Genomic DNA, 19,506 nt, shown 5'->3' with positions numbered 1-19,506 from the left:
TCTTCTTTGGAACAAGGCAGATGGCAGAGGTCTGTGTGACCAGTTGAACAGTTCACAGAAGACAGGGCCAGTTGATTGTAGCAGGTCTCCAGGAACTTGTTATCACTGATGTTATCAGGACATAATGCTTTGTTGACTTTGGCTATTTGGTGAAGTTAAGCCCTCTAGAACGTGTTCAGAGTATCTGCAAAGGTGCCACAATCCTTAAGGCTCATGTTACAGGGTGTACATTGGTTCTCTGTAGTCCCAGAAAACCTTTAAGGCCACTCCAGACATCACACATCTGTCCACATTGATATATTTTCCACCTTTTCTTTAGACTATTTTATCTTCCTTCATTTGCTTACTTAATTTTATCAAATTACACTCTTGACATCTAAGAAATATGCAAACGTTTTCCAATTGTATGTGATTTTAATTTTTTTATTATCCAATATTTATTATTCGAACATGTTTTCTAATATTATACCTTTCTATATTATTAGAACATATTTTCAAATATTATACCTTTCTATATAATTGTGTCATCCAACATCACCACATGAGTTTTCCTTGTGCCTCGCAAACCATTCAAATATCTTGTTGCGATGTAGGGACACTGCCTTTCAATTCGCTAGGTGGCGCTGTCAGGGTCCTAGAACTGCGGTCCTGAAACTGCGGCCCTGAAACTGCAGTTCTCCGGGGCCTCCGGCTCTGCAGGTTCATACATACTCATTCGTTCATACATAAAAGACATAGGGGAAAACTGAATTATCCTCCCCCAAAAGTAGCTAGTGCTACGGCTGGATACTCCTCTCGATAACAAAAAAACGTTCGATATTCTTCCACAATCGACCAAATTGGCCAAACAAGGCATTTACATTTAGCTTACAGTGTACATAATATAGCTATTTAATGATGTTTTTCGAAGTTTTTTTAAAATCTGCTCAAATCGAAGCTAAACAGTGCTACTACCGTCATAGCTGCCTGTCACAAACGGCCAAGCCGGACACGTAATTCTTTCCTGAAAAACTTGCGTCACTCCCACAAACAAATTCTTCGTAAGTAAAAAGTTGAGACTTTTAATTGACAATATTGACAACAAAAATTAAGAAACTTGTCTTTACTCATAATATCGTCTCTGATTTCAGTTCGAAGCTGTAAATCTAACACTGTAGGCGATCTGCCATGGTATCCGCTCTGGCTCCGCCTCGGAAAACAATGGCTGCCGTTGCTGACGATATATGTATTTCCCCCTCCCAGTAACCCCTTAACCAATGATATGTGCTTTGAGCTTAAGTTGTCATGAGTATCTGGCAGTTTTCAGAAATAAAATCGGCGATTGGACGGCAAAGATATTAAGGCGGGAACCATGGGAATTGTATTTCCCATATTTGAATGGTCCAGCGGGAAATGGTAACTGAACTATTGCAGTCACTATACAAAGTTTGTAATTGCTCTTTTGAAGTATTGACCAAAGCCAAAAAAATATAACACATCAAATAAAAAACTATGCTTTACAGTATCAAAGGCTTTATATATGTCTATAAATAAAATGTAGCTGTTGTCTGTTATGTAATCCTTCTAGTCAATCAGATCTAAAATCAAGCGAATATTGTTACTTATGTGCCTTCCTTGCATAAATCCAGACTGGCAGTCATCTATAATTGTGTCTAGACATGCCTTGAGTCTTTGTGTAAATGTGAGAGAATCATTTTGTATCATTATTAATTAGGGTTATAAATCTCCAGTTATGAAGCACAAGTTTGTCTTTATTAATTCTAGAGTGACAGCGCTTGATCACAGATGTCTTTTTGAGTTTGGTCAATACCTTGTGCCTCATTTGTTATAGAGAAGAAAAAATCAGATGTGTTAAGACTGTCCTTTTGCTCTGAATATATATATATATTTAATTCTTCCACAAAAATTGAGATTTCGGGGGGATGTTCAGATATCTGCTCTTTACTCTTAAGTTTATGTATATTATTAAGTCTGGCATTTGTTTTTTCTAAACTATGAAAATATTTAGTGTTCCTTTCACCATGTTCCATCCATCTCCGTCTAGACCTGATAAAAACACCCCATACTAAATATTGATATACATAGTAATATACATAATACAAAGTGAATTGTTCTCCTAGCTCCAAAACTCGTGCATGCTTGCAACTAGCTGTACACGTCATACTTTGCGCCAACCAGTCGTGAGCTTTTGAGCTGGAACTAAGGCATTGCAGAAAACTGTCAGAATGTGGTACAAGTCCAATCATGAAGCTACATGCGAACTTTACGAAAATCAAAACTATTAGTACTGTAGTATTGTACGTGCAGGGCCTATAGCCTACGTTGTTCTTTGTGCTTCATGTTTTTAGTTTGACTGCTGAAGTATTGTGTCGGATTAAAGAAACTGTCAACTTGAATCTGGCTCCGTCGTTGTTCTATCGGCCAAGCAAGCTAAATTGAGCCTATACTTATGTTACTATTATAATGATGATGAGTGTTGCTTACTATTACTAGATTTTTGTTAATGCCAGCATTGTGGTGTTAACTGACATAATGTTCTAACAATATAACGACCATAACAATATTGTGGTTATCACACATGATTTATTCATCTTTGCCTTTTCTCCAGAACATGTCAACAATCTATAATGACGCCGTAACATGCCATGATATTATAACTAATTATATTATGCTATTAAGTTTGTCATGCCAGGAGCATAATCGTTCATTCCAACATGGTTAAATCTGCTTTAAAATAACGGAAATAAACTCTACAAACAACCGTCATATATATAAATATTAAAGCTGATCGTATTGTCTGTTTTAACAGTGACAATTTAGGTATCAGGCCTACTTTGCAAAATGTGGTGTCATTATGGGGCTGTGATATCTTGGTAAATATGGCCATTGCCTCGAAACAACCCCAAATACGCGATTAGTAGCCTACATTCGGGTAGTGTCTTGGTTCAGAAGAAACCAAATCAAAATGTTACCTGAAGGCCACAGTAGTGAATAAATACTTAACGATTTGTGAGCTGGTATAGCTCGCAGCGTAAAGCAATGCGCTTCGGTGTGCCATGTACTTTTGCTCTAGTTCGATTGAATCCCACTTCATGCGAGCCTGAATTTTTAAAATTTTGTCTTAATTTATTTTGTCGCAAATGGAAGCCTTATGTAGTGTGCACGTAGCCTATAGGCCTACTTTCGTATTTGACGCAGCAAATATGAGATGGATGGCTGGACCTGATGTTAGTTTCCTCCAGGATCACAATGACTCTTATTGAGTGACTTGCTGCTCTTGTAGGTTAGTTATAAGGAAGTTAAGTCTTGTACTCGCTGTGAAATATTTTTTCTGCTGATTGTTCTTCTACAGGTACAGTCCTGCACTTTTTGTGGTTCATGTTGTTTTAATTTGTAACTTGTATAACTGCATGCTCTTATGGGTCTTCCCTTTTGGCACTTGTTTAGTTTTTTCACAATGTATGCTTCATGTTTTGGCTGCTTGCAATGTTTGGGACTACCTCGTTGTTATGATCTGTGACCTATGCTCTTTGTAAAGCTCTCTCTTGGAAGTCGCTTTGGATAAAAGCGTCTGCTAAATGCATAAATGTAAATGTAGTTTGGGAACCAGTAGGGACACAACACCGGGGTTAGCTTCTGTTACGGGGGAGGGGGGCTTGGCGATTTCCTTTACCTTATTAAGGTAAACTAGGTTAGCCTTCTTGTCCGCGCTTCTCAAATGTACTTCGTGGGAAATTCGTGGGATTTTTCCCTTTAATAAATTGTCCACATATTTTACCACCTTCCACTGCAAGGCATTTGCTTTTATCTGAAACCAGGGGCGTAGCCACGGGTAGGCCTGGGTAGGCACAGGCCTACCCAATTTGTTCTAAGGACTACCCAAAAACGAAAATATCTCAGAAAAATGATGCTCCGGGTGCACATTGCAAAGTAAATAAGTAAAAAAAAACTGAAAAGATGACTATCCATATTTTTCTAGGCCTACCCAAAAAGATTATTCTGGCTACGCCCCAGTCATATTCAAAGTAATCCCAAATAGGACTCTGCCGCTTTCTTCCGACTTTCAGTACCGCCATAATGCCAGGAGAGGAGCGTGGACTACGCTGTTCAATTTGACATGTAGGGCCCTATTTTAACAATCTGAAACACAAGTATCAAACGCGAAACGCAAGTAACTTTGTGATTCTTGCACCCGACGCAAATCAAAAATAGGTTTGTCTGAAGTAGCTACATTACTCATAGGTGTGGTTTGGGCGTAACTTGCAATAAACAGTCAAAAGTTTAAAATCAGAGCGTCATCTCACATTCCACTTAAGAGCAGGCGCGCTTGTTCCATGGCGGATTTGCCAGGCGCACGCAAGGAGCGGTTCACAGCCGAGGAGATGGACGTTCTCGTCAGGGCCGTAAAAGATAGAGAAGTGACCGTAAATGGGCGGAGCTAGTTCAGGCATGGAACTCGGGCAGCGCGCGCCATGTCACCCATCGCCGTGTTCTCAGCCCATAGGCGTAAGCTTGATAGGCTGCGCTATAAAGTCGCACACATGCACGCACGCACGTCCTCGATTACCCTTGTGTTCTGCGCTGCTGCCATTGCTGGTCGCTCCCCGTTCTCTGTGTTGTGTTGGCCTGTCTGTCGTTCGCGTTTCCCTGTCTGTCTCTTCGGTCCCGGACGCCGTGTGCGTGTTTTGGGGATCTGAACGAAGGTTTCGAGCTGCTTCCCGATGATTCTCCATCCGAGAAGCCCTGCACCGATGGGGTCGGTGGAATTCGGCGCCGAGTCAGGCGCAGTTCCCGTTTGGCCTTGTCGACCAACAAAGGACTATCCGTTGTACAACATGGGGTTCGGCCACTTGGAGCTGTTTGTTCCTCGAGTGGCGGGGCCGTTCCTTCCGCTCCCGTGCATGCTGCCCGGGGAAGGCTCCGGCGAAGGGCGGCTCCATTTCCCGTGTTGCTGTTGTGCTGTCCAAACGGGGGCTCGCGTTCAGGAGCCAACCACGAGCAGTCACGGCATATCCGAGGAGCGACATTTGCAGGTACCATTGTGAATCACACTCAGGTTTTCTCGGTGCACTGACCTAGGTCAGTTGGACAGGCGTCTGATCGAGTGCGGGGGTGTAGGGTTGGACATATCGTCCAAGGACAATGCTATGTGCATGCTTCTCAGTCTACAATAATGGGGGCATTAATGCTTTGCTGCACAAACCCGCATTCGAAGAAACAGCCAGAGTTCGCTAGGTAGCTGCTAGCCATTAGTAGTGTTACTGTTCCTAAGCCGCCCTGTTTGTCACTGCTTGACCGAGCCGAACAGAAGTGCTTGCTGTATTCGCGCCGTTTAAATTGATTGTTAGAATCGTGGAGCAGATCCAATCTACTCGCTCGCGTTTGATGACGTTCTTTCAATTCCGTGCAGCGGTATTATGAATACAGCGGAAGCACTGGAGTACATCGTCCTAGTGAGATTTAGCCTAACAATGGAGACGGCAAACGTTGTCGGTTAATAGCAGTAATAGTTTACTAGGATGCGTCCTGTAAAGGAATGAATACACAATGCTAATCCTGCTGCAATTCCATATACTACTGGTTATGTCTCTTACTTAATAGAGACGCATATAAAGTCCCATGACATGCTGTTTTGGATGCTTTATGCAGGCCGTAGCGGTCCGCTAATATTGTAGCCTATCTGCATGTTGTCTTGCGACATCCTAAGAGGAACATGTTCAATTGAAGCATTGAGCTGCGTTTTCTCAAGGCAGAGAAGAATACCCTGCCCCGGTTACACCTGTAGATATACCAATGTGTACTGACTATGCTGAACGTGTGTCTGATGTAATCAGTGTCAGGAAATGAGTAACGATAATGATGAACCGAGAAGCTTTTAAGACGGTCCGCATGAAGCCAGCTATACTGATTGCAATAGGTATCTGCATGCTGCAGGTAGCCTGCAGGGACGCTTCCCCGATCTGTGCCCTCGTCAAAGGGCAAGTGAATACCGTCAACCCCTGCCTAGCTTCGATATTCTTATACATACTTTGATGCGTTATCTGCGAGCCCTCTGCCTGTAAATATGTCTGTGCTGTGCCCTTTGCAGGGTGCACCGTTTCGAGTCCCGCAAGCTGCAACCGTGTCCATCAAAGCATTGGTGGCAGGTGTCCAGTTGTACGTTCGGTGTGCGGAACCTTCATCATGCAGCCTTCTGGGGAGCTCTCCGTCTTGTATTGAGCGGTGCACGGAGGCCGCGGGCTGAAAGCAGACAAACGTCTTCCTAACACTCCACCTTTACTGCACAAACTACCACTGAGACAGGGGTGCTTCGTGCTAAGTCGACACCCTGCTCGATAGTGTTTCTCGGTTTCTGCGGTGTAAAGGTACCCCCACTGTGATGGTCCACACTTACTACCCTTTGTCCCCTCTCCTTCATGCGCCAGTACCTGCTGTACCGCCCCGGGCGACACCTGATGAGCCCCTGTTTACCAGTGACGCAGCCGGCAAGGCCACAACCAGATCGTGGCTCACGCAACTCCACTAAGTTCTGTGCGAGTGCTATGGCCTGTCCCCGGAGCCGTATACGGCGTATTCCTTCCGGATCAGGGCGGCTGCTTCTGGTGTTCATGTCCGCGTTGGACGTCGTGGAAGAGCAGAACTCATGAGCGTTTGAGAACAGAGACCGGGACCGTGTCGGGCGATACTTGTAGCCGGTACACAATAGAGGCTTCCATTGGATAACGCTCTGCGACTATCTACTCTAGAACGAGCAGCTGAGCAGGCGCTCAAGAAGAAGCCGAGCAGGCGCTCAAGAAGGAGCCGAGCAGGCTCTTGGGGGAAGCTGAGCAGGCGCTCCAGATGCTGAGCAGGCGCTCAGGAAACCGAGCAGGCGCTGGAGAAGAAGCCGAGCAGGCGCTCGGGGGAAGCTAAACAGGCGCTCCGGATGCCGGGCAGGCGCTCCGGATGCCGGGCAGGCGCTCCGGATGCCGGGCAGGCGCTCCGGATGCCGGGCAGGCGCTCCGGAAGCCGGGCAGGCGCTCCGGAAGCCGGGCAGGCGCTCCGGAAGCCGGGCAGGCGCTCCGGAAGCCGAGCAGGCGCTCGAGAAGGAGCCGAGCAGGCGCTCGAGAAATGAAAAAATATCATTTTCGAAAAAATTTAAGTTACGGTCTTTTGCCTTTGCACGGCAGAGTAGGCTAGGTCAACTTTTCGAAAATGGCCTCAAAAAGACAACAGGAGTCAGGGGCAGAAAAAAAAGAAAGAGAAAAAAACTGCGAGATGATGCCCGTGAATCACTTTCAGGTAAGTCCATGTTTAATCATTGTTAAATACGGGAAATGTGCTGCTAATTCAATGGTTAGCCTATGCATACACCTCGAACTAGCTGACGTAATTGCTAATGTTAGCACACTCAAATATGTTATAACTTAGCTAGGTGCAAGCTAAATTGAGGTTTTACTGTTAAACATTATCTATGCATTTTACAAGTAACTAAAGCCAGCTAGCTGTTACTTTAGCCGTTACTTTACATTCTATGATGCTTTTAAATGCGATTTATCAAATTGTTTTTAAATGAGGAATAAAAGGTGGAGAGCTCCTTGGCTGCATGCTTTCAGTTTTAAATGTTTATTATTAGGAAAACCAGGCTAAGAAACGTAAGGGTGGGGTTGAAAAATTAAGATACAAAAATACATCACCTTCACTAAGACAAGGTTTTACCAATTGAAAGACGGCTATGTTTAATTGACATAAAAAAACAATTTTGCACTCAAATAAAGGCCCTAAAATTTCGCTTGCGCGCTTGCATTAAGTGTGGAAATCTATAACTAGCATCACATCAAACACAGAAAGTGCATGCATTGGCAAGGCAGCTGTGGTGTGCATATATTGTGGCCGGTTCTGGTGGGCCGGTCTGGATCCAGAAGTCCAGGGCCTATTTTTACTCCCAGTTCAGTCATGCCAAACCCTGATCAACCACCCTCAACCAGCAGTTTAGGGACAGATAGACAGCAGAAAACCACCACCTCTGAATAGGTGTTACATTGTGATGCTGCTATTGTGTTATTGGTATTAAAGTTTGGTAATAAAAAGTTAAACTGGCAAAAACAAAAACAAAAATTGTCAGGAGGGGGGCATCATAAAGGAATTATGATTAGGGCACCAAAATGGCTAGCAGCGGCACTGAGTGTGTGTTTGTTTGTTTGTGTGTGCACTAATTTCGTAAGGTTTAGACCTCCCTAATGAGCAGCCGGACTAGTGCTGAGATGTGGCGGTTAGTGGAAAACTGAGTGGAGAAGACAGGCAGCCAACAACAAATACATTTTAATGAAGTTGAGAAGACACTGTTGAGTTTCTAATTAACTAAATAACAAGTATCTAACCCATGGAGGCCAGAAGTCCTGAGAGACAACGCAAGTGTCCAGGTTAGATAATTACATATTGTATATTGCATGAAGTAATAACATACACTTCATCAGATTGAAGGCGAGCCTAACGCTCGATTCTGAATAACAAATTGCAATCCTGACACCATGCAGCGGTTGAGATAAATATTTCATGTTAAATCTTTGTATTTACTAATCATTTAGTACATTTTTAAAGGCAAGCTTTAGGTTATTCATTAACCTGTGAACCCCAAAATGCAGACTTTTCATAATTTGAAAGACATGGCTGCATTGCAGTGTATTGCAAATCAGAGTTCAGTTCAGTTTACTTTATGTACACCCATTAGTAAATTTGGAGTAGATTCCATGGCTGGATACGTTGTATTTCCCCTAAATACCTGGGGTTATACACACTACATTTTATAATGCAGATTATAATTGATTCATGTACATACATTTATTTAATTCATATACATGAATATTAGTGGTGGGCATAGATTTTTTTTTTTAATCTAGTTTAATCTCACTGTAATGTTGGCGTTAATATAGATTAATCTACATTAAAATGGCTCATTTGAATTCCACCGAAGGCATTTAGAATATGTGTGCTACCCAAATAATGACTAAAAGTAAGTCTTTGAGAACGGGTTTCTCAAGCCAGGTGGCACATGTAGACCAGGGGCTCATCTCCTGTTTCCAAAATGCATCACAAACTGCTTGAGAAAGCTGTTGTACTATGATAATTGGTGATGAAAATAAATTATGGTCAATAACATTAGCCTACTTGTGTTTATTAACTGTTTATTAGATTAGTTAGCTTGGCTGATAGAGCTGTGCTGACGGGCTTGCCTCGGTTGCACTCAAACATCGTAGTTTGACGACGTGGTAATTTCATACACAAGGCATACACACAGGTTCGAAGACTCGTTCTCGCCCCCTACATCCACGCTATATATCAAGGTATAATATCGAGGTGAAAGTCATCATAGCTTGCGTAGTGTACACTGTAAAAAAAACAGGAACAATCTGGCAGCTGGGACGCCAGATTACACCCACTAAATTACGGTAAAAAAAAGTTTTCAACAGTCAATTAACTGTAAAAAATTGTAATTTTCCAGTAACAAATGTAAGAGATATATCTATCTATCTAATATCACATTACAGGCTGTTCTTTGCCGGTAAATATGACTTTTATTAGTATAACTTCTCTGTAAATAACGGCACTTTCAATAAATAAAAATAATTAATAAAGCCTATAGGGCTGTCCCCACTTGGTCGACTAGTCGATTTTCTGGTCGATATGCTCTTGGTCGAGTAAGATTGTTTTAGTCGAGCTGCCATATGGCAGTGTGAGATCTGATTCCCGCTTGTGTCATCATTGCTGAATTAACGAAATGTTCAACAGAAATTGTAGATTATATTATTTAAGACAAATAAACCAACTCAAAAAATATCTAATTTAAAAGAAAAGGTGTTACTGTTTTCCCTTTCGTTAATCTGCGCTTTGTTTTGTTTTGGTATTTTGCACACTGCACGAGCACAATTGGCTGCAGAACTACAAACTCTGCCATAGCCTACTTTGTCGGTGTCATTAGTCAAAATGGCAAAGACACATGTGGTATGGTGGCATTTCATTAAAGTACATTTACAAAGTACCGGGTGACTCGAAAAACGTTGAATGCAAACTCTGCCAACAACGGTTTATTTTTCATAGTTCGACGTCGAAAATGCCTACTACCTGAAAACCTTAAGTTGGTCTAGCCCTACTTCACTCATGCTAACGCGCTGGGTTGAAAAAGGAATATGCCTATTATAAGAATCACATCCAAATCGAATGACATTATCTTCTCCGGCCAAGACAAAATCTTTCAGGTTGCAACGTACCCCACTCAGCTTCTACGTAAGTTTGCATGCTGCAAGTTTTCAGGCGGTGATATGTGCGCTCTGATGATTTGCATGTTAAACAAACAATATTTTTAATTTGTAGTACATTGTAAGAGATACTAAATACCATCGGCATTCGGTTACAACAGGACTGGTGATACGAGTCTTGTTATTAGTAGGCTATTAGCGGCTGAATCTGCAATGTCCAGCAGCCATTGAGTCAGATCGCGAAAATTTTTGTAGTTTTTTTTTTTTTGCGTTTCAAAGTTCGATTACTCGATTTTCAGACGTTTTAGTCGAGTTTTGGTCGACCAAAGAAAATCTTGGTCGGGGACAGGCCTAAAAGCCTAATTAAGAAATAATGATTTAACATGTTCATTCCAAGTAACTCGTGTGCACAACACACAGTATTCAGATGCTGTAATCAGTATCCAAATATTACAGACATTATCAGCGCTTCAGATTACACCTGTAGCGCCAGCAACTTGTACAAATTGGAAAGAATTATACCTCGATGTACATTAATTCAAAACACAGGTTAAACCGGTACATAACTGGACAACATTCACACTCAGGGTGAACACTTAAAGTATCCAAACTACAGACCATCACATTACACATATCAAAACAGAACAAACACAACAACAAAACTCCAAACAATGCTTATCTAACTAAGTTTAAACCTTTAACTCTGTAGCTTTTCAGCTTGCTGCGGGGCATTCTGGGTAACAGGAGCATTGCCGCTACACAACTATCTAATCAACTTTCCTTCGTCCTACTCTGGCATCTTTACATGTATTCATTTAGCAGACGCTTTTATCAAAAGCGACTTCCAAGAGAGAGCTTTAATATATATGCATTGGTCAATGATCATAAACAACGAGAGCCCCAAAAAGGCTTTTGCAGGCTTTTGTAGTTTTTGATATTGACTGGTGCATGCTGGGATTGCATGACGTCAACTACCCAAGCTCAGTTCACAATTCAAGGTTTCTATGTCTAAACCAAAATTATGTTATTAAAGGGGCAATTGACTGCAAAACCGATTTTACCTTGTCATAGTTGAATAACGACAGTTCGGTGGGTAAACTGAACATACCGTGAATATCAAAGTCCATTGACACCTCTTTCCTATTCAAATCTCAAAAAGAAAAAATTTGGCTGTAAAACGCTAGCTTTTCAACAAAGCTACCGGTCCTACGTAGGACCGGTGATCGCCCTCTTATTGGCTCTGGTCTGTATCTTTGTCACGCCCCAGAATTTACATCCAGACCAGCCCGAGGTAGCGTCTATCTCCGATACTAGTTTAGCTGCGCGCTGCTCTGTGTAGGCTACTCATAAGGAATTACAAAGAAGAACGTTTTGAATTATAACAAGGATATTGAAAATGGACCACGGTCGTAAATGCTGTGTTCCAGGCTGTACAGGGAAGGCTAACACTCACAGTCTTCCCAAGGAGCCAAACATTCAACAGGCATGGCTGCTGTTGTCTATGAGAAGATCACGGCGAAGTTCGACACTCAATCATTCATTTGCTCTGAACATTTCACCCAAGACAGTTTTGACAACTTTGGACAATTTCAAGCAGGATTTGCTAGGAAGCTGAACCTGGAAAGAGGTGCTGTTCCGACCGTATGCTCATTGCAACCGCAAGCTATAAGGACAGTATGATGTTGTGCTAACAGTTATTAGCAATGCTAACGTTTCCTGTATATAGCATACCAGGTAGAATGCTAAATACGTTACTACACACATCAAATTACTCTAGCTAGACTAGCTGTAGTCGGCATTAGAAGGGAAGCTTCCGAAAAATAGCCAGAAAACGAACAGCAGTCTGGCTTATTGCTAACGCCTGTCTAGATAATCTATTTGAAAGAACTGGAGAAAGGCAGGTTCTAGATACAGGATACATTAGCATTGCTATTAACTGTTACTAGTAACACCTAGACTGTAGGCATGTAAACAAGTTTAGCTTGCTAACGCAAGAGCATAGGTAGAATGTTTGATAATTTAGCCTAGTTTATTGGCAATGGGGCTAACGTTGATTCATGTTCCTGACTGTGTTTCATTCAAATAAATAACCTGTGTAATGAAAATCTACAATTCACGAGGCATGTTTGTCCAGATCTTTGTCATGTTATTTTACAGCAAGATATCTACAGCTAGCCTAGCTAGCTAACTGAAGCCGAGTAGAATAACAATATGGTTTGGTTGCTAAGCTGTAGCCTAACGTTCTACCCACCTAAGTCAATCCAGTTTGCTTCAACAACAGTGGAAACAAGTAATGTTATCATTTCAAATGATATATAGTCAATCTGTTGAAAACCGTGTTGGGTAGACACAATAGATTTATTTGCATGTTTTTATTTCAAGTCTCCAACTTTGGTGTTTCAGCGAGTGCTGCTGTTGGCCGTGTTGCATTTTTGCTCCCAGCTTCACTCGTTGATAACCAACCAATCAGCGCGCAGCTTATCTAAATATTAATGAGCATACCATAAAAGGAGAAAAGCTAGTGTTTTTTCCCGGGAACATTTCAGAGGATCTGTCACAGGGCATAGAACAGCACCCAGGCCAATTTCAACCCAACCAATGTTACATACCCTATTCGGAGACCTTAAGGAACAGTGTGAAATACCCAAAAAACCCAGACAATTGCCCCTTTAAGTTCTTTGTCCTTGGGAGGAAAGTAAATATCTGCAAAATAACTGTTAAAATAGCTAGTTTAGATAAAGTGAAGTTATGTGTTTTAACAGAACATTTTCGTGAAAATGTTATTACATTTACATTTAGTCATTTAACAGATGCTCTTATCCAGAGCGACTTACAGTAATTCTTACAGACTTACAGTAAACTTCTGATTACTAGCCCGACTCCCTCACCGCTCAGCCATCTGACTCCATTATTAGTATTTATAAAAAAAAAACTGACATTTTTGTGTATTTTTAAGTAACAACATTTGGCTGTAATTCTTATGTACAATTATACATTTACAGTTTGCCATTGTCTTTCTATCTGTATTTCCTGTAATTCAGAAAAAACACATAATTTACAGAAAAAGTGCGGTATTTTTTAATTAATTTTTTACAGTGTACACCGAGCTCCCAACCCAACTTTGAGAATAGATTAAGGGCGACATTATTTTTAATCGCCCGATAAGAGTCTCACGTTAATGCAGCACGTTAACGCCAATAACGGCCTACCACTAATGAATATACAATTGTATAGTCCAACTTCTTTGCATGTTTGACCCTGTGATATGAAGTGGCTTGCTGCCTACACACACTTGCTATACAGGTTCAAACAGGAGAGTGTGTAAGGGGCATTACCTTGGTTACCACAGGTGTGCGAGCATTCCGACCAAGGTGACCAATCGGAGAGCACACAACTGACAGGACAGTCGACCATACAGCTTCCTGCCAACATCTCCTCGTTGACCAGACCAAACTGGAGAGGAAGAAGGAGAAGGAAGGATAGGAAAAAAATACTGAAATAAAGTATCCAACCCACTCCAAAAATGTGACTCTCTGTACTTTCAAGTGTTGAAAAACAGCAATACTAAAATTATCAAGAGAGAAAAACATGAATAGAAACACTCAATGATTATTCATAAGAATGTGAGGTTTTCTGATTCAAGCAATTGATTTAAACTTGATCCTGAATGCCAGGTGCCCAACCGCCATCCTCACAGAGCTGCACTCCAACACCGACCCCAAGCTGTTAATCCCTGATTGGTTAGACAGAGGTTACCTCCTCACACACGCTCAGTCCAACAACCTTGCCGTCGCTGCGAACGCAGTCCAGGAGGCGGGACCGTGACCCTGGGCCACAGACTGCATTCTCATTCAGCTGACAGGTGCTCCATGCTGAAACAAACATGCGCACACACACACACAAATAAACCTTTAGACTATTATGATACCTGACCACTTGTGCAAGTCACATTTCCTGACAGTTTACACTAGACCAGTCTCCTCCCTGACCGTAGACTAGACCAGTGTCCTACCTGAGACATTGTAGTGGTAGGAGAAGCAGGTGGAGTTGAGGAGGCAAGCCTCCATTTGGGTGTGTTCCGGACAAGAAATGCCAGGGGCAGGCAGACGCAGCACCTGTCTGGTCCTGTTCCTCAACATGCCTGAGTCACACGGCTCCAGAGCAGAAGACGAAAATCAGATTAACTATTTTACCTACTGTGTCTTAAAATATTAAACAACTATCTTAATCTATTCATCTACAGGGACCAAACAGATGCACCCTTCCTCCTGCTCCTGCTTGATATGAACGGATATGAGTGGATGTCTGAAAACTAGCGTCTACCTGAACATCCAACATCCTAGATTTTATGAATTGAAGAGAAGACCAAGGAAGCAATGCTTTTCACAGGGAGGCAGGATGGAAGAGAGTAAAAGTGGTCAGTTAAACAAAGTATAGCATCAAGGTTGAAAAAGCCCTAATCGAGGATTTGATCTCAGTTTGCCTCACGGGGCATGGTTGCTGTGGTGAGATAATATCCATCTCCATCACTGTCAATGCTTAATGACTGTTAATGAGCCAAATTCAGAGGTTCATTTATTAGCTGTGAAGTTACAGTACACTAGAATTTCAGCAACACCCCACACTTCCCATACAAACACGACAATGCTGGTTTCTTGGCAGGGTTGATGAGTATCTATATATGGAATCAATCCTTAAAGGGATAATGGGTTTTTGTACAAGGGGCTTTGAAACCACACTGAATGCTAGAAATAACATCAAAACAAGTTAGCAAGTAAGTGTGGGGAAAAACGAAAACACAGTAAGGAAATAACGTTCGGAATGTTTTAACGCTTCTGTTGGCACAATGAGAACATTTAGCTTGCAGCGTTGTGTGAAGTATAGGATGTTCAGTGCCGGTCCTAGCACATTTAGTGCCCTAAGCAAGGTTTCAACTTTCACTAGCATGCACTGAAAGCTGTGTCCAGTGTGTGAATTGCACTGATTTGAACAAACCAATTAATATTGTCGTTATACCTCATTTGTATTCTGGAAGGACTAATATTCAACAAACCTGTGTTGTTGAACAACTCCAACAGGAGATCCTGTAAATTCCAAATGGCTATTTTCATCGATATTAGAGGCCAAAGGCTTGGTGGACTGCATAAGACAAATGCCAGAGTCTCTAATTGAAGACACATTAACGACTAATTGTTCATCTTGCCTGCTCTAGGAGAATGATGCTTTGGATCACTGACCCGTTAGTTGTGGCATAAAACCTATAGCGTTGTGATAATGCAAGGGTCACAATTAGTAGCTAGTTAAACAATACACAATGGCAATGCTAGTTACAGCGTGACGCTCCTACAGTACTAGCTACAAAGTGAAATAGCTACAAAGTGAAATAACTTGCTACAAAAGTGATATTTCTAGCTACACATGAGGGATGAAACACTGGCAGTGAAAAGTTTCTCATTGCAAGGTGTGATTGATCATAACCTTTATGAATGCAAACACCTTTTGGCACTTGTTTAGTTTTTTCACAATGTATGCTTCATGTTTTGGCTACTTGCAATGTTTGGGACTACCTCGTTGTTATGATCAGTGACCTATGCTCTTTTGTAAAGCTCTCTCTTGGAAGTCGCTTTGGATAAAAGCGTCTGCTAAATGCATAAATGTAAATGTAAACAGCTAGAAGAGTTACAAGTGCCAGAAGAACATCGTTCAGGAAATAAAGAAGAACTAAGAAGTTAATTTGAGTTGTTGGTAATGGGATATTTCAACCAACATATCACCATAATGGCAGTTGGGAAATTCTACTGGATTAAAACATATATGACCATTGACAGGAAGTGCAGAATCTCTACCAGAGGGCAGGTGCTCCACTGTCCCCAGTTTGACATCACACACTCCTCTGGGCAAGGCAGGAAGCAGGTCTGGGCGCCAGGTGGAATCTCTTTCTGGTCACACAGGCTATCATCTTTGCTGGGCTCATGGGCCCCCTCTGCTCCCGTCCTCACACACCTGTCAGCCACCCGAGATACAGTGCTGTCACAACCCGCTTTGCCTGTGAATCAACTACCTCCTACTACAGTACTTTACAGGTGTAACCACCTTCTACTACAGTACTGTACAGTTTAAGTTATAACTACCTCCAAATCATATCAATCCTTTTAATATTGAGCTCCTTTTCTTAAAATCTTTTCAAAAACAGTACATATTTGGTAATCATAATCATATGGCCTGTTCTTCTTACCACATTAATTGAATAGTAATTAATATGTTAGAATACACATAATGACTATTTGAATTCAAATTAAATGAACTCTTGAATTCATAATATATTGTCAGCCACACTCTTCAACAATATTGACAGTTTGTTGACATTAGTAAATTATATATTGTACAGTACATTCTTGTCGCAACATAAATATCAAATCACATGGTGAAATGTATATTTCAAACCCATGTTATAAAAGGGGTTAAATAAGGCCCCTCTTAACTAAATCACCCATACAGCATTGCTGCTATTCCTAGCCATGAGGATGTGCATGGCTACACTGACCTGATCTTGCGGCTCTGCACCCCCTCTCCGCAGGCTGGCAACTCGTCCACAGTGTTGATAGTACACATGGACCATGGCTCTGCCCTCCACTCATACTGCTTGCACTGAGAGTGGCACGGCATAGCCTCGTACACCTGGGGACACACACAGGGGAGGTGGAGTTCAGTGTGTGTGTATACACCCACACATTCATACATACACCCAGGCACAGCCAACGCCCCCCCCCGCACACACACACACATAAGCTCATACACACACACCAACACATACCAAGTTAATCCAAACTACATACACACACATACACCCAGGCACAGCCAAACCTATACATACATACCCACCCACACAGCCTAATACATACAAATCAAAGTATACTATGGCATAGCGCCTATGTACAGTCCACACATACTAAAACCTACATCAAAACAGCACAACATTTGAAGTGGATGTCTACACACAAGAGAATTTAAGAGAACAGTGAATGTGTAAATGACTACGGATACACACACACGCAAATGCACACACACACACAGATGCACAGGATTATCAGTAGAAGAAAGAAATGCGTGGGTACATAAACAGTAAATAAATAAAAATAAACTAATACAATATTTAACCTTGGGCTCTGTGGATCTTACTCATTCCATCAGACTCAGACAAACTAACGTGATGCTTGCTATGCAACACAAATCTACCAGACAGCCTTCATGCAGTGTTTATATTCACTGTAAAAAAAGATAGATTAAATTACAGTATTTTTTCTGTAAATTATACGTGTATTTTCTGTATTTCTGAATGACAGGAAATACAGATAGAAAGACAATGGCAAACTGTAAATTTAAAATTTTACCTAATAATTACAGCCAAATGTTGTTCCTTAAAAATACACTTAAATGTCAGTTCTTTTTTACAAATAATAATAAAAAAACTAGCTATTTTAACAGTTATTTTGCAGATATTTATTTTCATCTCACCGACGTTCTAGTCAGGGCTGTAACAGATAGAGAAGTGACATTGTATGGGAAAGGCAGAGCAGTTTTCTCATTGCACTAAATTGCCCGCTCATGCTGCTCATTCAAATTCTTATTCTTATTTTTATATATATTTTATTTTTTGACTTGTCATATTTTTTAATTGTTTAGTTCTTAGAATTAGTTTAACTATTGTACTTTTTTACTTAATTTAAGACCCGTATATGTTTATTGTTTGAACCTTCCTGCCACAATAAATTCCGTGTTTGTGTAACATAGGCTACATGGCGATTAAACCAAATTCTGATTCTGATGGAGATGGGAGAAGAAACCCACCCAAATTAGCTTCGGTTAAACAGGCGTGGGAGGAAATTGCCACAATTGTTACAAATCAAGTTCACATAGGCCTACATAGGGATTTCTCATGTAAATCTTATTATAATCATTGAAGAAATGTAACACGCCATAAATCAAAACAAGTAACATTGCTTCGCAGAAAGAAGACCCTGGCCTCGCCAGCAGTGCGCACGGACTAAGCTTGCGCCCTTAAAATAGCATCTGAATAACGTGCCATTGACTTTAGACTATGTTTTTCCTGGTCAGTGGCGCAATCGTTTTTCTGAAACTGCAAAATAGCACCAGGGAACATTTGCGCCGGAACACGCCTCCTTTTTTTCGCTGAACCGCCCCCAGGAGCTCAAAGTAATTCCCTAATTTACCGACGTGCTTCTGGGGAGGGAAAAGTCCACTTTGCGTCGAGTGCTAAGTAGTAATGATACTTGTGTCGTTGACAAAGTCAATTGCGCTGGGTGGAAGATAGGGCCCACAGAGTTAAAGGTTTAATCTTAGTTAGTTAAGCATTGTTTGGAGTTTTGTTGTTGTGTTCATTCTGTTTTGATATGTGAAATGTGATGGTCTGTAGATTGGATACATTATGTGTTCACCCTGAGTGTGAATGTTGTCCAGTTAGATGGCGATCTAACCTGTTTTGGAAAATAAATGTGCAGCGAGCATTATACCTCTCCAATTCGTACACATAGCCGGCGCTGCAGGTGTAATCTTAAGCGTAGTATCTGTAGTTGTACAGATAGTTGTAGATACTGAGTTGTACACATGACTTATTTCGAATAAACATGTTAAATCATTAAATCTTATTTTGGCTTTATTGAATATTTGTATTTATTGAGAATGCTGTTTTTTGACAGAGAAGTTCAATTAATAAAAGTTGCGGTGCGCCACAAAATCAACACCGGCCGCCACACATTGCGTTTCGTAAAACTTTTTTTATCGCTATTTAGGTTAAAACACGCAGCGTATTCGTTCAGCTGCATTTCCTTTCCCATGATCTCCCTCCGTCTCTCTGTCACTCATGCGTCTTTCTCACATATGCACACAGTCACAACGTCAGCACACGTTAGCAACAATGCATACATATGCCGTTCTAGTAAGACCGACAGCTATATCAGCGAGCCTTCAGCATTAGTGCCGTAGCTAAAAGTCGAGGAAAGTTGAGGCTACTTTTCGCTAGGTACCTTACTTACATTTACATTTAGTCATTTAGCAGACGCTTTTATCCAGAGCGACTTACAGTACTCAAAGTTTCCCCTTCGTTCTTTTGGTGAGAAGTCTCAAGAGCTAGCTACTTACCCGGCGTCATGGAGCCGACCAGTTAAATAGTTGTTTAGCACTAGCGTTGCTACATGCATAATGCAGAAATGATATGTTAGTTGTTAATTTGTGAAGATGTGAATCATTTTGG

At 41.5% G+C, this 19,506-nt stretch overlaps 1 protein-coding gene across 1 annotated transcript in view; it reads right to left on the bottom strand.

Moving 5' to 3' along the window:
* thsd7ba (thrombospondin, type I, domain containing 7Ba) overlaps positions 1–19,506 on the bottom strand; it is a 284,654-nt gene that overhangs the window by 29,812 nt on the left and 235,336 nt on the right. Inside the window, exons 18-22 of the mRNA XM_047047538.1 lie at positions 16,780–16,913; positions 16,082–16,238; positions 14,248–14,389; positions 13,992–14,107; positions 13,571–13,688 (exon numbers count right to left, since the gene is read on the bottom strand). Coding sequence (XP_046903494.1) covers positions 13,571–13,688; positions 13,992–14,107; positions 14,248–14,389; positions 16,082–16,238; positions 16,780–16,913 — 667 coding nt within the window. The remainder of the gene's footprint in view (positions 1–13,570; positions 13,689–13,991; positions 14,108–14,247; positions 14,390–16,081; positions 16,239–16,779; positions 16,914–19,506) is intronic.

Source organism: Hypomesus transpacificus, chromosome 23, assembly GCF_021917145.1.
Source record: "Hypomesus transpacificus isolate Combined female chromosome 23, fHypTra1, whole genome shotgun sequence".
Classification (NCBI taxonomy): domain Eukaryota; kingdom Metazoa; phylum Chordata; class Actinopteri; order Osmeriformes; family Osmeridae; genus Hypomesus; species Hypomesus transpacificus.
Note: the sequence above shows the minus strand (reverse complement) of the source record. Positions and strands in the feature narration are given on the sequence as shown.